General features: G+C 34.5%; 1 protein-coding gene across 2 annotated transcripts in view; it reads right to left on the bottom strand.

Annotated features, from left to right (window-relative positions):
- Positions 1–1386: 1386 nt before the first annotated feature.
- The window catches only part of COPS2 (COP9 signalosome subunit 2), a 31799-nt gene continuing 8133 nt past the window's right edge, over positions 1387–25052 (bottom strand). Inside the window, exons 2-13 of one of the 2 annotated variants that reach the window (XM_037156521.2) lie at positions 19121–19234; positions 18401–18478; positions 13040–13165; positions 11275–11385; positions 11070–11147; positions 8352–8526; positions 7695–7873; positions 7559–7611; positions 4615–4712; positions 3310–3392; positions 2769–2827; positions 1387–2138 (exon numbers count right to left, since the gene is read on the bottom strand). In XM_037156521.2, coding sequence (XP_037012416.1) covers positions 1994–2138; positions 2769–2827; positions 3310–3392; positions 4615–4712; positions 7559–7611; positions 7695–7873; positions 8352–8526; positions 11070–11147; positions 11275–11385; positions 13040–13165; positions 18401–18478; positions 19121–19234 — 1299 coding nt within the window. In that variant the 3' untranslated portion in view covers positions 1387–1993. The remainder of the gene's footprint in view (positions 2139–2768; positions 2828–3309; positions 3393–4614; positions 4713–7558; positions 7612–7694; positions 7874–8351; positions 8527–11069; positions 11148–11274; positions 11386–13039; positions 13166–18400; positions 18479–19120; positions 19235–25052) is intronic. The other variant, XM_037156520.2, reaches the window with a different exon arrangement.

The following is a 25052-nucleotide window of genomic DNA, read 5'->3' as shown; positions in this document are numbered from 1 at the left end:
GAATGCAGGCACAGAAATTGTCATTTTATTTGGGTAACAAAGGGTCTCCAAATTATACTTAAAAAGAAAATCGTAATTATACTTAAGATTTTCAAATCTTAAGTATAATCCAAATTATACTTTAAAAAAATCTTAATTATTATCACTCCTGTAAATATTTAGCACTTTTCACAAATTATGTAAAAGAGAAGAAAATACACATAATTTTGTATCTTAAACTTTTTTATTCCCTACCAAAGACATTTGTCTTTTGTTTTCTACAATTTCCAACTTGTACCTGTTATTTAATACTGCTTTAATCTGAAGACATTAACTGATTGCTTTCCTAAATCTAAGGATTATATAGTTTTAGTATAAATATATATCACATATTTTCGTAAAATTTTGACAAAACCGAATAAGCATGCCTTGTTTTAAGTCCATGCTCCTTCCACTGTTTATAAAATTTGATTTAATAATCAAAAATTCTTGGTTGTCATTCTTCAGTTACAACAAACAGTCTTCCTTCTGAACTGCCACTCACCTTTTTACATAATACAAGCAATAGAAAAACCAAAGAAATTATCTTAATCTTAGTTCTTCCTTTTGACACTATAAAATAATGTGAACTTTTTTTTTTAAATGAAACAAATACATCCAAAACTCAATACATTCAAATGAACTGTGTCTCCTTTAAGGTAGTCAGTCAGTCACCTTGGAAGGCCACACACAGTTCATTCTCTTAACTATGCTACCACTGCTCAAAATACCTTTAAAAACTCTTTTGGGATTGCTTCCAAAGCCAGCTGTACACTGTGTGTGATTACCTCAAAGATGGATTTATTTTCTTTTTGTAAATTGTTAAAAGTCATTTGGTGCCAAATAATGGTAACTGTAAGACAATCAAGCTTGGGAGTACTTTTCCTTTAAAACAATGTGTAACCATAAAGTTAATAGTTTGTGTGACTTAAATTAGCTATGAATGCAATTCTAAAAGAGCAAAACTCAAGATTTTGAGCAATGGTAAATTGCTGGAGTTAGGAAATAATTTTCCAGCATAATCACTATGCAGCGTAACATTCATTTAGCTGTCTATGTTCTGGCATATTTGTTTAAAGTGAACATTCTCAGAGTTAGAATTTATTATTTTAAAAAGAACTATTATTCCTAAGACAAATTTATTCCTTTAAAGCATCAAGGTTAAAAGTAATATGGAAGTGTTTTGTTAGAAACTAGTTTTACTTACTTTATCAATAGACTTATTTTAAAAACTTGAAAGCAAATAACTAACTTATTTGCTCCCAGGCTTTTAAAATTTGTTAACTAAAAATAAAATTTAAAAGTTCTAAGGTACTAAAAAACAAAACGAAAACCCCAAGTGTAATAAAAACACATCAAGAACCAAACTACAATTTCTGAGCTGCACTGTTTATTTTGCTGCTTGAAACCTAAGTGACAGTATGCCACTATAATTATGGGGTTTCATCTAAACCTTTACTACACTGCAGGTACAGAAATATACGGACACATTTGTGGAGAACTGACATTTTGCAAAATGCAGCAAACATTTTAATTTATACATGAGAAAAGGAAGTGTTCAAAAGGGTATGCATTTCAAGTTATTGCAGGTTATTTGTGAGAGACTTTCTGTAGGTAAAACATGTTTAAATTTAACCAACAGTAGCGTGTCAGTGTGTTTAAAATCATGACAAAAATCTTCTCTCTGGTCATGTTGCCCATGACAAATTACTATGATGTTGTATGTTTAGGGCAAGATGTCAATACAGCATAAATCCCATGGCATTTTGGTTTTCTTCTGGAGATTAAAGCTGTTTTTCTTGGGATAAATGCAGCAGCAAAACACAAACCAGTTGATCAAAAAAAGCACTTCTGCCATTTACTCCAATAATTTTCAGGACACATCAACCGACAGTAGTTTTGCCATTCCCAGTTCTTTTAAGAATTACATCTCTGCACTGTTGCCTTAAGTATGTCTGTAAAAGCTTGTTCTCTGTTAAGCCAGTTTACTGACTACAGCCTGGTTGAGAGAATTTAGTTGGTTGGTCCATTTATCTAGTGCAGTATATCGGGCACCACCCCTCTTCTGATGATCCAGTTCAAGGAGTTGGTTGACTTGATCAATTCGGCCATGAATAGTGCTGGAAATAAATAAAAGAAGACATATCTACAAAGTGTTTTCACTAAGCATATCTGCTAGACTAATATGCATCAACATTCACAATATCAATAAATGCCAAAGAAAGAAACTGTTGCCTACATTAAATGACTGAGTTCAGGGTTAATTATAACATTAACTACCTTATTCAAACTATAGAAAGAAAGCAGATTTCAGCTACCTGTCATCCATTTCACTGAAAGAGCCAACAGGCATAGACTTACCAATCAATCAAGAGGAAATATATTTTGTGAAGCTTTAAACAACATACTGCTTTTTAAAAAGATTAAGTTCAAAACTACTATATACCATACTTTATACAGGAAAAAATACTACTTGTTAAATAATTCTATAGCTGTATATGGGTCATAATACTGAATGAGAAATCCTTCTAAAAAACCATTTAGAACCTTTTCAGAGACCATGTGCTTAATATCCTCATTCATTTATAAAAAACCATCACATATACATATGTATCTCTTTTAACAGAAAGTTATAGTCAAAGGGTGCTCTTTATAAAAAATGTAAGAATTCACCTGCTATCCTTGCCATCATTATTCAAGCTTTATGGTCCCAAACATTTTGTGATAAAAAAAAATAGCTATATACTTACTTATCCAATATGCACTGCACCAGCAAGCTCTCCACGTCAGCTACATCTATGTTTAACTCCTAAGACAAAAGACTCATTATAATTCTAATTAACTTTTTATAAAAAATCAGTTTTATATAAACAATTATTCTGGTTTTAAATAACAAATTTCATTATCACTTCAAAATATTTCTGAGAATACAGGTATGATAAAATTTAACTTTGCAATATTTAAAGTATACTCTTAAAACAATTTCATTATTGCTTGGGGTTAAATCTTCATTAATTATATTCTTTAGCCTCCCTCTCTTCTATAATATTCTCTGAGGCTTAGGAAATCTTTAAAATTTCATAATCTTTATTTGTCTCTTCTGTTAACTCAATTTAGACCAAAAAACCCAGAAAAATGCACATTAAAAGCAAAGTTTTTAAGTTACGCTGTGTTTAAGAAATGTAATGCTACCAAAAGTTATCAAGTTGCAATTACTCTTTTAAATGGAAGACAGGTATACTGCTTTTATAACTACAAATTATAAATATTAAAATCTATGAATATAAGTACCTTAGAAATAAAAGGAATATGTATTCTTGTGTAAGGCTTAATTAATTTTATGAGCACTTGTGTTCTGATGTTTCGCAAAAGCTCTGAAAAAAAAAACAAAAATTAAGATAATACATTTGCATTTAATGGTTTGTATATCTTTATGAATCATCACATGCTTTTAAATCATATTAACTGTTTATCACTTATCCTTTCAAACAGTATCCATTTGTCTGGCAAGGACATAAAGTATTTGGATCTAAGGATACAATAGCTGCACAGTATAGAGGCTTCTCCCATAATTTTTTGTTACCACCTCCCTAATTTTGCTCATCTGTTACTACCTAAAATATCTCCCTGCATTCTCAACAATACTGCATGGCTCACCATTTCCTCTATACTGTTGAAAGTTAACATCTTTCAACAAGCCCTGATTTACACCAGCCAAGTTCTTTATGCTCTTTCATAAAACTTAAGAGTATATTTTATCAAGAGATTTTATAATTTTCCCGTTTCTTCACATTCAAGTGTCTTTTCCAAGAAGACTAGATTGAAGTTCATGCATAAAGCTTCTACATTTTTCTATATTCAGAAAGAGTATCATCCTAGATTCACAGAAGAACTTTAAAAATGTCTGTTGAATGAAAGAGAAAAAGAAGGAGGGGAACAAAAAACATTACTTCCAAAGTAGTCTTCAGATTTTCCTGATGCATCTGGAATTTTCAAGTATTTAAGTAAGCAGTTTCAAATGGTCATTTAAAAACCCTCAAATAGCTCCATAACAGATGGGAACACTGGAGGTATAAAAAAGGTCCCAGAACAAAGGAATGTTTTTGTGTTTCTGTGAGTCCAACAGAACTTACTAAAAATCTCATATACTTAAGAGTATTATATAATGTTAGTCTACCTTTCAAAGTAAAAGCATCTCAGTATTATCTATAGCAGGCTGTTTTCAAAGCTTTTTGTTACTTGTCAAAAATAAATCTTAAAAATTAACTTTGAACTTAAGCATCAGTAAAAAAATCATGCAACAATATCTAAGTTAGATGAAAAAGGTGAAAGGGACAGCCAATGATGTCCATTCTTATATGAAATGGTCATCATGTAAGTACCTATTATGTTAATAACATGAAACTGAGTAATAATTTCTTTAAAACAGCTTTATAATTTTAGGGAGTATCCTATCCAATGACAATATTTACAAACACTGCTCCACCTTGCAATGAACAGAAGAGATACAGCGTAGTTCTACTCAGCTCCATTAAGCAGCACTGTTCAGACGGTGACAAAGAAAGCGACAGAGCTGAGGTAGTCAAAAGACTGTACCTTCAATGTGTTCCCTTATGAAAGGGTCATCCATGATGTTGCTGTGATTTGTTTTCAGAATCTTTTCAAATTCAGTGATGTCATTATTCTGATAGGCACTAACAGAAAAAGAAAAGCATACATTGTCAAACATTAAACAGCCATGTATTTAAAGTCTGTTTTTCAGTTTATGTAAAAACCTAAATCATATGGTTTTGGTCATAGGAATCAGAGTTAAACACATACATACACACACCCTTCTGCAAATAAAATGAATGTTTGAATGCTTTGATTTTTTACAAGATAGATGATTTTTTACAAGATAGATATATAAACATAGTCCCAATCTTTTGGGATTATGTTTATATATAGATAATTTAAATCTTCTCAAAATCTTGGTATTGTCAGAAAATGACAGTAGTTCAGTTACTGTTTAATGCTTTCAAATGATATTATGCATTTAATACCTAAGAAACCAAGATTCATGCATACTACCGTATGGAGGAGTTTGGCCTCGTCTTTTAAATATGATAGTATATCTTTCTGAAGCTTATTCAGAAATGCAGCTTCCTAATTTTTTTCTTCTAGAAAGCTACCAGCAACTGCCGAAATTTCCCAAAGGGATCACTGGATTCCCAATTATTTAGCTGAACATTTCACTCAGCTACACAGCAAAAAATTGTATCGGTGGTGGATCATTAGTGCCGAATGGAACACACACACAAAGTGGACAGTGATGGACCCTGCTGCAGAAGGCCAAAGGCTGATTTATATTCATGACTCTCGGAGGACTCTACTATCTAGTCCTGAAATAATTCTGTGAGGCACTATGGGAATTGCTAAAGGTGCTGAGAAGGAAGGAGCCAACCTTCTGGATATGGCACCACTGTCTGCTTTATATGTAAGACATATCATCAGCCATTCTGCACGCCCTCTGCTGTGCTTCCATCTGTTGGGTCGCAATGTAACTTCATGTTAGGGGCAGGTGATTCAAGTGCTTCAACAGGAATTATTTTCCTCTAGTCTGCTGGCAACTGACTAGGAAGATAAAATTAGGAAGCATTACTTTCTCACCTACTTCAAGTATATCATTGTAATATACTACAGGAGGATATATTCAAGAAGTAAAAACACACACACATTATGTTTTAACTAAGAGATACTCTCTTCCACTATTTTAGTGGCTTAAAAAAAATCTTGTGCAAAATGTGGAACACTACAGGCCACTTGTATAGTTCAAAATTTACCATTAAAATAAGTTCCCAAGTTCCAAAATAGAAGCTTTACTGAAGTAAATTCTAAGATATAGTAAAAGTACAAATACAGCTATTGCTTTATAAAGATCTGATAAATCAGTTTTTTAATTCATTTTAATAGATTTAACCAACTTATTTTAGATAAAATATTAAGGTAGGGCAAAACTTTCCCTCAGTGTTTAAAAGTTTTAAAAGTTTAAACTGTTGTATTAGCAATTAGACTTTAAAAACAATTTTTAAAAAGTATTATGAGGTTAATTAATTTCTAACAAAATCACCTCTTAGTTAATATGACCAAATGTAGATGGAATAAACTATTTGCAACAAAGATGGAGAAATTTCCTTTTATAACAAAAATCAACTTACTATTTATTAAAATAGACTAAAGAAATACACAATGAAAGAAATTAATTTTTTTAATGTTGCAATGGAAAGATTTAGGGTTTTATCCCTTAACCATTCTTAGTTCCCTTAAAATATGCCCTGACTGGTGTGGCTCAGTGGATTGAGTGCTGGCCTGTGAACCAGAAGGGTTGCCGGTTTGATTCCCAGTCAGGGCACATGCCTGGGCTGCAGGCCAGGTCCCCAGTAGGAGGTACGTGAGAGGCAACCACACATTTTTCTCCCTCCCTTCCCCTCTCTAAAAATACAATCTTAAAAAAAATCATTATTTTTTATAGCTAAAGTTAAGGTTTCCCTAAAAAATAAAACCTAGTAACTTATAAAAAGCACTGACAAGTAAAAACAAAGTAAATAAGAACATTTTACCTAAGAATTTAAACAGTATCATGGAATAGCTCTTTTTCCAAGCATATAAAATTTATTTGCAGGTGACTGAATTTATAGTCTAATGGTCATTTTTTAAAATGAAAAAGGCTGTTAACAGAATGTCTGATCATCTAAATCACCTGCATATATCTACAAAAACTCCCTGCCTTATATCCCTGACTTCATTCTCCATGCCTTAGTAAACTAAGCCTTACAATCTAAAACAAAGAATTTGAAACCCAGTAAGTTTCTCATACTTTTCTACAAAGAAAGCCCATTAGAGCTTGGGCTCCATTTATTCCTGGCATAGAGAGAAATTATTCTTGCTCACTAATTTCTTTGGCAAAAATGGGACTTTTTTTCTAGTCTTTTGCTAGGTTTTTAATTTCTATAATTTTAATGTTAATTATGGTTGGTTTTTCAGCTGTTAAACATCATTAGTCACATATAGTTCCGTAGAAGCTATTAATAAATCTTTCGGTATCTTACCAGTATGACTCCTCTCTTCCTCACCTCAGAAAATTACGTGAGGTAAACTTTTTAAAAACGATTTACTTATCTTGTCAACTGAAAAAGTAATTTGTCTCACTGAAAATTCTTGACTTATGTGGACCAATTCATAACTTCATTTGGTATGAAGGCAGGTAGAATCAGTCAACAGTGTGAAATTGTTTTAAAACATCTACCGTCAGTTTCTACTGAAAAAACAGCATACATACACGTGAGAAAAGCAGCAAATACTTTACAAACTCTCACGCCCAACAGAAACAGCATAGGAAGTGACTTTAGAACATAAAAATTTCACAAGCTTTGGCAAATTTCAAACCAAAATACAAAAGTAATAGTTCAGAATTAACTGAATTCTGAAAAGTTCTCTCCCCTCTCTCTCCTTTATTCACTGTTTTAAAAAATTTTACCTTAATTGGAATATAAAATCTTACCTTACTAAATTCGTCATTGCGAGAATTTCTGGATCATTTTTGTATGGTTTGGCCTAAATACAGTAAAAAAGAATTAACTATGTATGTACAAAGCTTAATTCCAGAAAGATAGCTGCTAAGAAGTTAACACACATACCTCCTGTGAATCAAATGGATTTATTCCCGATTTCATTAGCATATTTGCTAAGACTAAATATTTTAAGCAAGTAGTTCGCCTTGGACTTCCTGATTCATCATAATTCTTGAAGGCTTCAAAAAAATCAGTGTGTGCCTTTTCAAATTCACCTTCTCTCAAGTGCATTTTACCACCACATTCTGTAAAGAATGAAACAGGAGATGACATTTACAGTTCTGTCGTAACAGTACTGACCACTTTATAGAAATTGAATAAAAACTATTTCAATGGCTTCCAGTCTTTTAATTCTGTAACAAGAACAGTACTAGCCCCAGGGTACACACTTGAACTCTAAAAAGCAAACTCTTCATTAAATATCAGTCAAGCAAGCATTTGCAAGACTGTCTTCTCAATTGAAGTAGAAAGTAATTTTATACACATCATTATAATTTAGAATTGAACTTACGATGATAAATTTTCTATTAATATCTTTACTGATATAACTTTACAGGACAAAAGTTCATCCTAATTTCTTTTTAAGACTGTTATCATTTCATTGGTTTTACTACCTTGTGTATTACTTTTATTAAAACAGAAACAACTTTCACAGCCATTGAGTTATTTGCAATGACACCTTGATATCTTCCACGACACTGCCCACTCTTCCAAACCACTTGCCTCTGATGACGCCCATGATCAGTGGATGAGGGATGGCAGACTTGATGTGAAGTGACTGTTCATAGAGTGCTTTAAGTTTTTTGTTATTTTTCTGTGCTGTGTACATCTGAATTTCCAAAGCATATATTTCTAATAACTGTGTACCCTTTTTCAGGTCATCTTCTCCATCATCAGTCTAGGAAAACAAATAAACTTCAGTCAGAGTCAGCTTAGTAATTTTTATTTGAGTGAGCCCAAAACCTTACATTTATAAGTATTTGTAAAAGTTTACAATTCTCTGTGAAAATGTACTAAAAATCTTAATTGGGACCTAGAGTCCTAAAAATACTACCTTTAATGGCCGAAAAGGAACCCACACATTTTTTTGACTTTCTGGTCATTTAGTAAGAAAAAAGTGGCCACCCTGGCTGGTGTGGCTCAGTGGCCTGAGTGCTGGCCTGCAAACCAAAAGGCTGCTGGTTCAATTCCCAGTCAGGGCACATGCCTGGGCTGCAGGCCAGGTCCCCAGTTGGGGGTGTGCAAGAGGCAACTGACTGATGTGTCTCTTGAACACTGGTGTTTCTCTCCCTCTTTTTCTCCCTCCCTTCCCCCCTCTCTAAAAATAAATAAATAAAATCTTTTTAAAAAAAGTGACCAGAGGTATATTATTATATATAAAATATTATGTTAGTTTTTAGCTAAGAGGTTATTTATGGTCTTTCTGAAATCTTTGTAACTTTAGATCCACTGATTCAATGAAAAACACTCTCTGAGTGCCTTGTTTGTGCAGGGTACTGGGTCTACCTTGGGAAATAAGTTAAATGAGCCCACGTACCTGGCCTAAAAACATTCACAATCTAGTAGATTAATCTGCCAAAAGATAAATTACATTATAAATGATAACAATTCTAGTTTAAGCATGAATCAGGTACCCAGAAGAACGGAAGAGAAAGGAACTACCTCTTCTGGGAAATGTCAAAGGAGTAATAAGAGTGGTGACATTTGAGTTCAACTTTAAAAGAAGACCATGAACCACAAAATGTGGGCCATGAAAAACAGCATATGTTCAACAGTCAGATAATCATAAATATCAAACACCAACTTACACAAACCCAAAATTTATTGGGTTGGCTAGAAAGTTTGTTTTTTTCCTATAAGATGGCTCTAATAGCACTTAGTTGTCTTTAGCTTCATTTGAAACAGTTTTGTTAGACTGTATTGTGACAGCTGTCACATCAGTGTGCACTAACAAAAAAAAAACTTACCAAATTGACAAATTTTTGTGTAGCCATTTTAATATTGAAGAAAATATGCAACTTTTTGGCTTTATTATTTCAAGAAAGGTAAAAATGCAAAATGTAAAAAAAGACGTGTGCAGTGTGCGGAGAGGGTGCTGGGTGACTGACTATCTAGTGGGTCAAAAGTGGTGTGCGACATTTCGTGCTGAAGATTTCTCGCTGGGCTATGCTGCACAGTCAGGTAAACCAATTGAAGTTGACAGCAATCAAATCAAGACATTAATGGAGAGCAATCAACATTACACCACATGGGAGATAGCCAACATCCTCAAAATTTCTAAATAAATAGTTACTGGTGAAAATGAAAAATGTATCATTTATAGAAAAAACTAAATGGACTTTTTGGCCAACCCAATATTATTTATTTTGGCCTTCCAATTTAAAACTTCTGTTATTCACTAATAAATCACAACAGAGTAAAAAATATGACCCGCAAGACAATGTGTACATTCAGATTATCACGCATTTCTCCAACTACGTTATTTACAATCCCAGACAGCACTTTTCTTATGCACTAAAATAAACCAAGCAAAATTTTCACATTCCTTATGAATATACTGAAAGACCCTTCTCCATTCAGCTATGGCTGCTCTATCATTTCCATTTCATGTGAAACTGAACTCAGTTGTTTATGCATCAGGGTAAGATCTCCTAAGAATGTGTAGATAAAAAAACAATTCATAAATGACTGATCTACTTTGTAAAGCAAAGCTACTATGAAATGCAAACAACAAATAATACATATGATTAAAATAATATTATATGGCTTTGGAAGAGCTTAGTTTTTTAAACAGTATTTTTACATAAAATTTAAACTAATATCAAATAACTTATTGATCAAGACAAAAGGAAATATAAAATTATAGCTCATAACTAAAAGTCATAGAGGCACATGGTTCAGACCATATAGCTAGTCAAATTTAAATTAATGAAATAGAAAACAACACCTCCTGTCACACTAGCCACATTTCAAATGCCTAATGACATGCAGCTATTGCTACCATGTCAGAGAGCACAGATACAGAGTATTTCTAGTATCACATGAACTTTTCTACTGGACAGTACTGTTATAGGGGATTCGTACATTATAAACCAGACTATAAAGTATCTTTATTATATATGTCTATAATATCCTTTTTGACGTTCACAGCGTGCATAATTAAATATGAAAGGCTTCCTCTTAGTAAGTAGTAATGACTGGCCTTGTTCATTCATTAAAAGCTGTGCTTCATCCCACAAACATAAGGGCTGAAATTAGGTTTGGAATAGGAAGAAATGTAAGACTCAGGAAAAAATGAGCTTTTGGGTCACTTATTTTCCAAATTTTATTTTTGGGATGATGCTTAAACAAAAACACCTCTAAGCAATGTTTCAAACACAAATTTTTCTTATGCTCTTTTTAATATGAAGAAATGTTAATAAAAAATGAAGCGAATGCTACCTGGCAAGACTGATGTAACTGTCGTAAAATTTTTTGAAGCTTTCCATATTCCTCCCGTTCTAAATATAGTTTTCCCAGCTGAAAAGAAAGAAACATTAAAATCAAAAGATTTCAACAGGACAAGGGATGCATCTTTAGGAGAGTTTACTAAGGACACCCGCCCACTCTTCAAAAGAAAACAAATGTAAGTAATTATAATCATTACCTTTGTGTTTGTCTTAAACCACAGTCTATCATTCTTAGCATCTTTTAAAGCTTCCAGTGTTGTTTCATAGAATTCCTGCAGTAAATCCATCTGACATAAAAAATCAGAATTCTATAATTGTAAACAGCAAATTTGTACCTGTTAATAAAGTTAATTTGAGCAAACTAAAAGTGCATCTTTGAACTTTAACACACATAAGATACACTATCATCTGCATCTTACCAAAAGTCTGCGACAGTCCACGAAACACATAATACAGACCAAATTTACTAAAGATAAATGTCAAGATCTATTTTTATGTGAGTTAAAAAAAATCCAGAAAATATCGAATATTTTCTCTAATATTTGCTCTAATAGGTTTATCCTTTCCAATCTATCACTTTATATTTTAACCAAAGTACATGACTCATACATAGAACTAGCTGTACCATTATTAAGTGTTATCTTACTCACTTAACTCTTATTTGGTATGTATTATGTGGCAAACACTACCTCTACTTAATAGGATCAAAAAGTAACAGGGCTACGAGAAGAGAAAGGGAAAGTCTGATACTTTGAGTAAAGTTGTCTATTTTTTCATGACCACTGATGGCTTACTGAGTATGTCAACTGCTGCCCACTGAGTATCCATTCTTACTTTCGAAAGATAAATAGCTTATGTATAATAGCTTTAATAAACACACATCCTTGAAGTTTTATAATGACATACCGCCCCCCTCCACACACACCTGGCATAACATTTATAAACAGTTAACCAAAAGTGTTTAGATGATGCTTGTCTGTAGAACTAAGAAAACATTTGCCCTCTTAAGACAGGCTCCTTGACATGTAACACTTCTAGAATTAGTGACAGTAAGTGCAAATGTTCTAACAAAACATCTACTTTTACCCTCCTCTACCTCCATTACATTTTTAGATGTAGAGTAAAAACAGTTAAACTACCTCAAGAAATTAAAATATTTAGTAGAAAAGATAGAATGAAAGAGGCTGATTCTGTGATGAACATTTTTTATTATGAATATAAAAAGTATCAAATGCTAAAAAAAGGTAAAAAATACTAAGTGATACTGAGAATACTTCTTATGCACAAATGCCACAGTGCAAGAAAGCTGAAACTTAGGACTGTGTTCCTTAAAAGAATATGAACCAACAATCCAGTTAAAAATATCTTAGCAATAAAATAAAATCATCATTGCTTTTCTAAACAACCAAAATCTAGAATAACGAAGGCACATTACCCCAATGGTCACTGCAGTTTCTTTATCTAAATAGCACTTCCTCTCATCATCCACCCGTTCTTTATAGAAGCGATTTTTGAACAAATACCTAATGAGCAACACCAGGTGCTAACTATATTAGTACAGGTTCTCCCCTTAAGGATCTTCATCTCATCAAATCTACACAAAATCACCTATAATTCACTGTTAAGTACTGAAATAGTTCAGGATGGCTAGCTGAGGTGGTGACAGAAATCAGAAGGAGCCGTGACAGTACTTGTTAACAGGAATCTAATACAAGCTGGTAAAAACTGTGTGCAGATTATACCAGTATTTGAAGACATCATTTAAATAGATTCAGCTGGGATTAGTGTCTTTTAGTATTATATAATTAATACTATAAGAAAACAGTACACATTATTTTAAAAGCATAATAACTAGAGTAAATGCTTAAATAAACTTCTAGGTCTTAAAAATAAACCCCACAAAGCCCTCAATATAAATAACAAACACACTGATAAGTACCAAAAGGGAAACCAGAATCTAACCTGTTTAGAAGTGGAGATATAATCAAGAATAGAATTAATGGATTTTTCAGAATAATTTCTTGTGACTGCACTTCGAATATAGGTCAATAGTTGTTTATATCTGTTCATCATTTCTGGAAAGTTTGTCTGTGAGGGAAGAAAATGCTTATTAGGTACACATTTATATATGAAAATATACATGATTAAAATAGTACATATTACAGCATAATTGAAAAATAGTTTTATGTAGAGAAACTATGACAGAAACACTATAAACACTTTAAGTTAAATTTGAAATTATTAGGTTACTCAGAAACATGAGCCAAATTTATGAAGGTAGCCTATGCAAAAGTGTAACTTTTAGATTTTCAATATTTCAGATACTGTTCCTCACTGTACAACATATTTAATAAAAACTACTGAAATATTAATAAATGAAAAATATAAATAAATCCAACTTTTTACATGCCGTGGGTACCAGTTATACGGACCAGCTGTGTCCTCTTCTGAAGATCTGCCCCCTCATTGGGAAGCTTTCTAGCAACAGTTACATGTTTCTTTCTCCCTGTTATTGGCTGACTGTTAACGCAAAGTAAAAGAATCTCTTCAAGTCCAGGTCTCACTATCAAGAAAAGCCTTCCATTTAAGAATACTGAAAAGGAGATGTAAGTAATGCTGCTATTCCTTGCAGCACTATTTATAATACTACGGTTATTCCAGGAAATATAAAAAAGACCTGAGGAAATAAACAACTACAAGTGCAATTGCCAGCACAAATACTTTAGCGGAGGGTCTATGGCTCCTCAGTACATCACGTAAACCAATTTAAGACTATAGCCTTATAACTCACTTTTACTGTAGCCATGATCTCCAATTGCTGTTAATCCCCCCTTTTACCGGGTTCTCTAATTTAATCAAGGAGATGGAGCACTGGCAGATATAATACTTTTCTTCTTGATTAATAAAAAGTGTTTATTGGGGAGGAGAATAAACTAATGCTACTGTTGTTTTCCTGCTTATGACTGTGTCCTGCTCTGGGATACAGCATGAGGGTCAAAGAAAATATAAGGAGACTCCCTAAAAACCTTCAAAGCAAGAATTGTAAAAATGAAAAAAGTAGTAGGGGTGGGTGGAAAAAATGGGTAGAAATGGAAAAAGTTTTAGCATTATATATCAAACTACTTTTGTTTCTGAGTATGCCAGTGGCATATGGGGGTAAAGAATAGGTACCATCCTATCAGTAAGCTGCTAAAACCCAAATTAAAAAATGTATCTTGTGGAAAAATAAAAATAAAAAATATGACTGTCCCAATTTTGAGATTATATCTTGATAGTGAAATAGGAGTTTAACAAAAAGCTTGTTTTGAATTAGTTTTTTTTAGTTTGAAAACAGAATACAAAATAATATTTTAATTTTCAGTGATTACTTGTTAAGTATATTTTATTCATGATACTATTACAGATCTCCCCTTTATCCTCCTCTCTGCCCTGCTCCCCACTCCCTCCAACATTTCTCCACCTTAGTTTATGTCCATGGTTGTACATGTAAGTTCTTTGGCTTCTCCATTTCCTATACCGTTCTTAACCTCCCCCTGTCTATTTTGTACCTGCCATTTATGCTTCTTATTCCCTGTACCTCTTCCCCATCCTCCCCCCTCCCCATCCTGACTGATAACCCTCCATGTGATCTCCATTTCTGTGATCCTGTTCCTGTTCTAGTTGTCTGCTTTGTTTACTTTTGATTTTTTTTTAGGTTCAGTTGTCCCTTTAACATTTCATATAATAAGGGGCTGGTGATGATGATCAACTTCTTTAACTTGACCTTATCAGGGAAGCAATTTATCTGCCCTTCCATTCTAAATGATAGCTTTGCTGGATAGAGTAATCTAGGTTGTAGGTCCTTGCTTTTCAATGACCTCTGAAGACTTCTTTCCAGCCCCTTCTTGCCTGTAAGGTCTCTTTTGAGAAATCAGTTGATAGTATTATGGCAACTCCTTTGTAGGTAACTGTATCCTTTTTTCTCAGTATTTTGAAGATTCTCTACTTATCTTTAATGTTGGGTAATGTAATTATGATGTGTTGGTACCTTTCTCCTTGAATTCAACTTCTTTGGGACTCTCTGAACTTCCTAGACTTGCATGTCTAGTTCCTTCACCTAAGTTTTCAATTTCTCGCTTTTCCTCTTCTCCTTCTGGCATCCCTATGATTCGGATGCTGGAACATTTAAAGTTGTCCCAGAGGTTTCTAAGCCTCTCCTAGTGTTTCTGAATTCTTGTTTCTTCATTCTGTTCTGGTTGAATGTTTATTTCCTCCTTCTGCTCCAATCTGTTTGAGTCCTGGTTTCCTTCCTTTACAGTATTTCCTGTATATTTTTATTTCCTTTTGCATAGCCTTCACTTCTTCCTCTATTTTGCATCCATATTCAATCATTTCTTGAGTATCCTGATGACCGGTGTTTTGAACTCTGCATCTGATAGCTGGGCTATCTCCTCAATGCTTAGGGTTTTTTTTTTAGTTTTGATCTGTTCTTCATTTTATTTTTTTTAGAGAGAGGGGAAAGGAGGGAGAAAGACAGGGAGAGAAACATCAATGTGTGGTTACCCCTTGCATCTCCCACTGGGGACCTGGCCCGCAACCCCAACATGTGCCCTGACTGGGAATCAAACTGGCAATCCCTTGGCTTGCAGGCCGGCACTAAATCCACTGAGTCATACTAGCTGGGGCTGACCTGTTCTTTCATTTGGGTCAGCTTTCTTTGTGTCAGTGCACCTGTTACACTGTAAGGGGCAGAGCCTCAGGTATTCGCCAGGGCAGTGTATCCCACTTCGTGCATTGTGGCACTGTACATGGGTTTGGGGTCAGAGAGGGAATAACGCTGCTTGCTCAGCCCTTACTCTGCTTTCGGTCATGTCCCTCGCTTCCCACAAATGGATTGTGCCCTTTCAAGTGCTGATTTCCACGTCAGTGTGGGACATCCTGGTGCAACAGCCGCTGCCTTGCCCTGCATCTTCTTTGCCCAGCCTCCTGTCTCCACCCCTCCTACCAGTCTGGATAATGTTTTCCTTTAAGTCCTTGGTTGTTGCACTTCTTTACAGTTCAATTTTTTTGTAGTTCAGGGTTTTTTTTTTTAATTGGCTGTTAACCTTCTTTTGGTTTTCCAAGGAACTGAAATGTATTTACCTATGCCTCCATCTTGCTGAATTCATTTTCTTGGGCCATAATAACTTTGAATGAAGTTCAACATTCAAAAATTGTTACTATAATTAAATATTGAGGTAAACTGATTTTTTCTGTGGTGGTGAACACACAGAGCAGTGGATAAGAAACCCTTCCAATTTTACACTGCCCCAAACCTACAGGGCAACGTGGGCGCTGCTCTGAACCAAATAGAAAATGAGGGGGCAGGAGTGGAAGCTGAAACTACCCTTATAAACCACAACATGTGCACAGATACTGCTAGAAAAAATTAAATATAGAGGAGGAATGTAGGCAAAATAATGAAATAAAAATCTTTTCCCTTGCTTTCTTCATATCTTGGTTCAAGGTAAAATGGTAAAATCAAGTGCTGTGGGCAGCATATGATTAAACAAGTTAAAAAACAAAACAACTCTTAGTATGTTAAGATAGTAGATTTCTGTCATTACAGCAACATAATTTCTCGAGTTTCTGAGTATCATTTCAAATAATAAAGTCTTGAGTTAAACCTGGACCCCTAATCTCATTATAATTATTTAATTAAAATCTCTATCTTTTGAGACATCTGATGCTTCTTTAATAGTCTAAGTTATTAATTCAAATATAGTAAATATTTTCACAAACAATAAATGGAAAGAAAGCACAGGGGCTTTGTGCAACACAGAGATTCTCTGAGAATATCAGAGCAGCAGAACTACAAAGGGTAAATGCAACACAGATATTCTTCCTTAACTATATTTAAATGTGATATACAATATATTTAATAACATTTAACATGTTTTGAATAGTCCTGATATTTTGGGGGAAAGAAATGAGAGAAATATTTTTGGGGGTGGCTTTTGTAGGTATCAGAGGGCCCCTCCTACTGCAGGTGGTGAGGATACAAGAGTGAGGTACATGAAGAAGAGCAGGATGCAAGATTAGTGAAGTTAACTGGATAAAGACACTGATCAATTCAGGGAGTTCAATTTCTGACAGATGGAATAGAGAAGCTAACAGAGAGAGAGAGGAGGCATATGATAAAAAACAGAGATGGAAAGAAAAAAAAACGCACTAACTGATTACCAGCTATCCTTCCACTTGTTATAGAGGCAAGCCTTGTGCTTACCTATGCTTGCTAATCTAAGCTCCACTTTTATCTTTTTCTCAAAAGTTCCCCTACCTTTAGTGATCTTAAGATGCATGTCTGTACCTAGTCCTCTTGTCTACTATCTGCTTCTTTTTGCCTCCACTTTTACTCTGCATTCTTGAAGACTGGCGATCTAGGAGAGTACAATGTCACGACAAAGCTGGCTTATCTATGAATCCATTCAACAAAATATTTGAGCATCCACTGAATGCCAGCTACTATGACAGGTGCTAGGAATATAACAACAAATAAAACAAGGTCCTGCTCTCATAGGACTTTCAACCTATGGGTTGGGTTGAGGGTGACAGAAAGGCAATAGATAAGTAAACAGATCAAATGGTGATAGATGCAAAGAAGAAAAACAACAGGGTAAGATGAAGTAGGTAATAATGGGAAGGATACTATTTTACATAGGGTGGTCAGGGGAAGGACATCGCCATAAGTGGTGACATTTGAAGAAAGACTTGACCAAATGAGGAAAATAATAATATGATTATCAATAAGGAGAATTTGGGGCAGAGAAAATAGCAAGTACCAGCATTTACATAGGAATGTGCCTAGGTAGCATGAGTAACAGCAAAGAGGCCAGTTAGGGGCAGAAAAGAAAACAAAGTACATTTTGAAAAGACATAAAGCCACCTATATTTACCAATGAATTATTTGTGGGGTGAGAGATACAGAGGAGTCAAAAATGATGTGAAGGTTCTAGCCCTAGTCAGTGGAAGAGGAACTCTTTATAGTAGAAAGTAGAATATTAAAACTCCAAAATAAACATTAATAGTTTGTGGGAAAGTTATTAATAATGTAGCCAAATACTCTCCATGTACCTAAAGAATAAGGTTTTCTTAAAAACCTCTGTTGAAAAACAAAACAAAAAACTTTGTACATTATGCTCCTTAGTATTACTGTAGTCACGAATAAAAAGTAGTCTAACTATGAAAACATATAAACAGTCATTTTAGAGAAGTAAATATAATGGTATTTTGTTGCATGAGGTTTTTACCTACAGAACTTATTTTAAAAATTACTATTTTAATTCCCCTCAAAACCAATCTTACCAACTTGAAGTTAATCTTAATCATTTGTTTCAGTGCTTTAAATCCCCATTCTCCCTTTTCACCTTCAAGTTCCAAAACCTAAAAAAGAAAGAAATGCTTAATCTAACTTAATACTGTTATTTTTCTAATGACGTTCAATATCTCAGTTTTAAATTTATTTTATATCATATGCATGAAAAATGTTTCCCCAAGAATTTCATTTCTCAATGTTATTTTTAAAGGCTTAGAGAAAGAAACAAGTCTTAAATGCTTACTTAAGTATAAGTGAGCTTATTTTGAAGGCTGTTCATCAAAAGAAAATATAAGATCCAATTCTTGATTATTATACAGTTCCAGAAGTGCTTTTTCCCTCTGAATAATCCATTCGTGAGAATAATACAAAATTGTATCCATAGTCAAGAAATCACAGTATTTAATAGTGAAACCATTCTTTGTAATCTATCCCTCAAACAAGAACAAGACTGCAGGGATAATACCTACCAACTATCATCTTGGTTGCCCTACCAGAATTGTAATAGCTTGATTGGGAAAAAACAATAGCAGGACAGCCCTTTAGAAATACATGCTTGTAGTGCATAATGCAAACTTATTTTATAGGATCATCACTAAGTATCCAGTACATATTTCTAAGAAAAAAATCACTTGGAATTTTTTTTGATCTAAGACATCATTAAAAATATAAACTTTAAGACACAAAATCAACCAGAAAAAAATATGAACCTTCTGGAAACTGCTTAATGCTGCTTTTGGGTCATCTTCCTTTAACGCTTTGGAATTATAGTACTGATTTTCCAAATCCACATTTGGCTCGGAGTTACTATCTTCAGAGTATTCCTATGTATTGGGAAAAAACAGATGTTAAAATGAAAAAAGAAAACCACACATTGCCCTGTAAAAACTAAGTATTGTTAAGATAGAAAAATCATACATTTATACAAAACAACCCTGAATACATAGGTAAAATGCCATATTTAACCCTTATTTAAAAAATTAGAGGAAAGTCAAAAAACATGTGGAAAGAATAATAATTTCTTTCATATCAAAACTACAGTATGATTTCCACAGAATTACCACAAAATAAAGTGCAAAGAAATAATGTTGATTGATGACTCCCAATTCTGTAAAATGACTTTCTGTTAGTCATGAAAACTGATAAAAATCAATGTGCTAATTATTCATCTTTAGTTCCATAATAGAATTTTCTTTACACTCTAAGTCTAAATTTTATTATTTTAACACATTCTAACGACCTAGGATAATCTGTATATGATATAGTCTATTGCTAAATATGTTAATAAGAATATCTGCCTTATGTGCATTCCATATTACTAAAAGAGCTGTTCAGTTACGCAAACATATTTTTAACTACTTTTATAATAAACCAAAATATGTACAAAAAAATTTATATAGTTTTATGACTTTCATCACATAAATTTAGTTCTTATAACTTAAATAATAAAGCAGAAAGAAAAATTGGACTAAAACAACTATTTTGTGGAGCAGTATAAGCGTAAATTTAAACACCATCCCCAGCCCTGGCTGGTGTGGCTCAGTAGACTGAGTGCTGGCCGGTGAAATGAAAGGTCGCCAGTTTGATTGCCAGTCTAGGCACAAGACTGGGTTGGGGACCAGGTCCTGAGTTGAGAACCAGGTCCTGAGTTGGGGGCGTGCAAGAAGCAACTGATCAACACACTGATGTCTCTCTTCCTATCTCTCTCCCTTCCCCTCTCTCTAAAAATAAATAAAATCTTAAAAAATAATAAAACAGTTCCCAGGTATTCAATTTAATGATGAGATTATAAAATACATATAGATTAGTATAATGAAAATTACTATTTCAGGAAGACACAGGATTATTTTCTTCAGCTACAAGTCATTACAAAGGGCAAGTTTATAACAAATTAAGAATAGTACTTGGAAGTAAACACTAAAAGACAAGAACAGGGTTCAGTTATTCCTAAATCCAAATGCAGTTAATAGATTTTTAAAAAAGAGATATGGAAAATTCTGTAATGTTTCAAAAGGCACAAGAGTAAAAAATGGTATATACTGAGTGTAGCTTTAAAATGCTGAAAAATACATAAACATAAGATGAATTTTTCCTGTGACCAGTAGATGGAGGAGCATCCTTGATGTCAGTTACAAAACCAGGTTTATCTGACCAAGGTGACTTTGTAATGTGCGCCCTCTGGAGGATAATTATTTCTTTCTGTAAGGACCCAAAGCTCTGGCACTCAGCCTCATAGGTTTAAGAGCAATTTAGTTTGTTTAACACATGAAAATCCTTTGGAATACTTAAGAGATGAAATCAGATTTTGGGTAGTGAATAATTTCATAATCAGTTATTCACTTCTTAACCCTGTAATCTAGGTTTGACTACAGTGAAACTGATCAAACTAAAACCAATAAATAGTGAAAAGTCAACTTGTACATCAAGTGGTTGCTTCTGAGCTGGGTTTTGAAAGCTTAATGGGAGTTTGCCTGCTAGATAAAATAGCAGAGAGAAAAAAGAACAGTAGATACAAAACTGAATAATAGGAGGTAACTAAAGAAATAAAAGCAGTCACATTGTTGGAACATACAATGTCCTTATTGATTCTACCTTCATCATACTACCCACCCTTGCCACCATTCTTGCTTACCATGCCACTTTCATCTCCCCAGACTATAACAACCTTCCCATTCTCCTGTTAACCTTTAAACTTTAATCTTGCCATGTTAAGCAGCCAAAATAATCTTCATAAAATGTAAATTATCTTATTCCTCTCCTAAAAAATGGTTTTCCATTACTCTTAAAATCAGGTTTAAAAATTGTCACCAATATGACTCCTGACTATACATCCAATCGCATCTCCTATCAAACTCTTCCCTCATTCATTTTGCTGCAACCACTCTGGCCTTATGTCGTAAGTAAACAACTCGTTCCCATATTTACATGCCATTCCTTCCTCTTTCTACCTCTTTTCACTGGTTAACTACTGCATATCATTACAGCTTAAGTGTCACCTCCTCGAGGAAGACTTGGAGTAAAAGAATTAGCTATAAAACCTACTCTACATCTTTGGAAATCATTTCTTCTCTAGTTAACTGTTTCAATAACATGCAGCAGTAAGTAGGTCAACCAGAAGATAACTTTTCTACAGTCCAAATCTTCAGAGTCCACCTCTGAACCTGGAAGTAAAAATTTTTTGATTTACATCGGTTTCAAAGTCAAAGGATCTGAACTCCCACTCAAAACTCACTTATTTTTGGTGTTCTTATCTCATAACAGATTAGAAAAAAAAACAACTAGGCCAGGGTATTTGAAGAGGAAAGTAGAAGTTGAGAGATACACATGATGGTAGTAGGATGTGGAGCTGCAGTCACAAAAGAAACTGAAAATCGTATTTTAGGAATTAAAAGGGTTAACATCAATTACCTAGTGGTTAGTGAGATGACTGTAACACTGCTGAAGACCAGAAACTTTCCATTTCCCACCTGTGTCAGCCGGAGTGCCTTTCTGCCATTCAATCACCTGAGTGCCTGCCTCTTCAGTACAAAGTTAGGGACTGAAACTTCTGGGACCTAACTGGCTCCAGACTAATGATATTTCTAAACTTTAGATGTTATAACTCCCCAAATCACAATGATCGAGATAAGACTTACTCCAACATTTGTGAATATATTCTTTTGCTTTTTTATATTATACAGATTAAAAAGAATATAATTTTTTTTTGCATGACTGCAATTCAACTCTTAGATGTCACTGCTTCAACATATAAATGAATGAGAACTGGCACAACTGATAAGTTACTGATTGGCTTCTTATAATTGGGCAAATTGTTTTGATCTGCAACAACCATGTTCGTATGGTTTGAACCAACCCCTATGACATTATCAACCTGTTATTGGTGGCTCAGTAAATCACACCATCAATACAAACTGTGTAGTCCAGCAAACTATTTTCAGTTATTATACTACCATGATTCTTAAACTGATGACATTTTGGAAAGTCTTTAATTTTGCTCAGATTTCTATTATTTATACTCAATGATAATGATCTTCAGTATATACTAGCAATTAAGTACTGCTCAAAAAAATGCAAATTATTTCCCTTAAAGCTACTCATGGACTGAGACAGATATGCAAACAAAATAGCAATATAACACAATAAAAGCAATAACAGAGACACATACTAGATACAGTGGCAACTCAAAAAAGGAGTAACCAACTACTCTTGAGTAAGTAAGCTAGAGGAAGGAAAAGTTTTACCTGAACCAGCTCTAACAATGTGAGTAGAAGCTCTGGCCAGTGTAGCTCAGTTGGTTGGAAAGTTACTGAAAGGTTGAGGGTTCAATTCTGGTCAGGGTCGCAGGTTAGGTCTCTGTTTGGGACACGTGTGATTGTTTCTCTCTCACATAGATGTCTGTCTGTCTCCCTTCTCCTCCCTTCCCCTCTCTCTAAAAATCAATACGCATATCCTTGAGGGAGGATTTAAAAAAAGAAAAAGGTATGAATAGAAGTTACTAGGGATGAGGGAGGGCACTTGAAACATAGCAATCAATGTGTACAAAGGCAAAGTAGCTTTAAATAGTATTGCATATTTGGAAGAACCATGAATTGGGCTGAAGCACAGACTATGTGAAATGAGATGATGTGAGATAAACTAGTAAGGACAGAGCAACAGGAGTGTAGAAGTCTAGCAAGGAATTTAGATCAAATGGAGTGCCATTAAAGATTTTACAAAGAAATAATCACATTTGTGTTTTAGGAAGTGAACTCTGGTAGCAATGAAGCAGCCCACTGGATACTCTTACAATAGTCTGGCCAAGAGATGATGGAGGCCTGATTCCAAGTGCTAGAACAGGGAGAAAAGGAAGAATAGAATTAATATAGAAGATGGAAAGTGATGTTGAGAGTGTAAAATAGGAAGCACCTAGCACGTGGGAACAAGATAAAGGAAAATACATTTATCTCTAATGACTACAGTGCCATCAGTCAGAATAGGGAATATAAGTATTAAATAAATATTGCTAAAAAGAATTCCAGTATATGAGATGAATAGGAGATACACCTAATTTTTAAGTGTTAAAACTTTTTTTTCCAGCCCTGGTTGGTGTGGCTCAGTGGACTGAGCTAGATCTGCAAACCAAAGGGCTGCTGGCTGGATCCCAATCAGGGCACACGCCTGGGTTGCAGACCAGGTCCCCAGTTGGGGGGGTGTGAGAGGGAGCCACCAATTGATGTTTCTCTTGCATACTGATGTTTCTCTTTTTTCTCCCTCCCTTTTCTCTCTCTAAAAATAAATAAATAAAACTTAAAAAAACCCAAACTTTTAAAAATAATTCTTATCTGAGGATATGTTTATTGATATTAGAGAGAGAGAGACACTGATGTGAGAGAGAAAGTCAATCAGTGCCTCCTGTACACACACCATCAGGGGTTGAACCCACAACCTGTTGGTGTGCAGGATGCTCCAACCAGCTAAGCCACCTGGCCAGGGGTAATTTGTAAAAGGCCAACTAAGATGTTTTTTAAAACAGAAACTGAAACTTTAATAATACATCAAGGGTAATTTAAAATACAAAGAAGAATTTAAGCAATTATTTGAAAAAGAAACAAGCACTTGACATTGTTAAATGGTATTTAAAAAGCCCCACTAATAGTTCCAACCTACTTATATAATAACTCATATCCTGAGGGTTCCCCAAAGCAATCTGTGATCCATCCACACCACCCAAATCTATTCTTCCTTTCTGAAAAATGCCACAGTTGAAAGTCTCTGCTTTGGCATAAACCATTCTCTCTCCTAGGAATTCTAACCACCTTCTCTCCTAAGAAACTTCCCACTTTTCTCCTATGAGGCTCCCCTGTCCTAACATTCCTAGGCAAACATATTATTCATCAAGGCTTACTTTGTGATTCTTTCTCCAACTCTTCTTGGCAAAATAAATCTTAGCCAAGCTTTTACATGACATGTCTCTAACATGGACCTTGTGTTTATGTTCTTTCCCCTCAGCTGCTCTGCCATGAACTTTTCAAAAGCAGAAATTTTTTCTTCCTCATCTTGGTATCCCCAGAGCCTGGTATACTACAAAATGCCCATAAGTGTTTGCTTAACTGAAATGAAAAACAGCTGAATGTTCCAGAATAACATGACACACAGTAGCCAGTGGGCAATTCTGATTCTACGGCAGAATGTATCTAGTTACTACTGAACAGAGGTGGATCTAAAGTTCATCTACTTATTCCTGTGTCTTCTGACAACAGAGGTCTTAAGTAATGTGCTCTAGGGAAACTTCTGGTCAAGAAAGGTATAGTTAAACATGCTTTTGCTTCCTTGCGCAACCACAGAAAGAATTACAATTAGGCCTCAAAACACCACCCAGAACCACCCAGAATATCGAGCTGTATGGCAGTCCAACCACCAAGGATTTAAACAAGCCACATTCATTCACAGGAACAAGAGCGGTGGACACAGGTGGAGAAATGCAGGGATGCTGTGTGGCTGGGAAAGGCAGCAGCAGATGGGGTGGTCCCACATTCATGCGTGGTAGATAAAAATTGGGAGGGATACCTTGGGAGCAATTGATCCCAGCCCCAGGTTAGAACGCACAGCCCAGGGTCTCAGTGCCAGGAAGACAAGGCCCCATAACTTCTGACTGTAAAAACC

The sequence above is a fragment of the Artibeus jamaicensis genome, unplaced genomic scaffold (genome assembly GCF_021234435.1).
Source record: "Artibeus jamaicensis isolate MK-2021 breed Jamaican fruit bat unplaced genomic scaffold, CSHL_Jam_final contig_548, whole genome shotgun sequence".
Taxonomy (NCBI): domain Eukaryota; kingdom Metazoa; phylum Chordata; class Mammalia; order Chiroptera; family Phyllostomidae; genus Artibeus; species Artibeus jamaicensis.
This window is presented reverse-complemented; position numbering and strand designations above follow the sequence as displayed.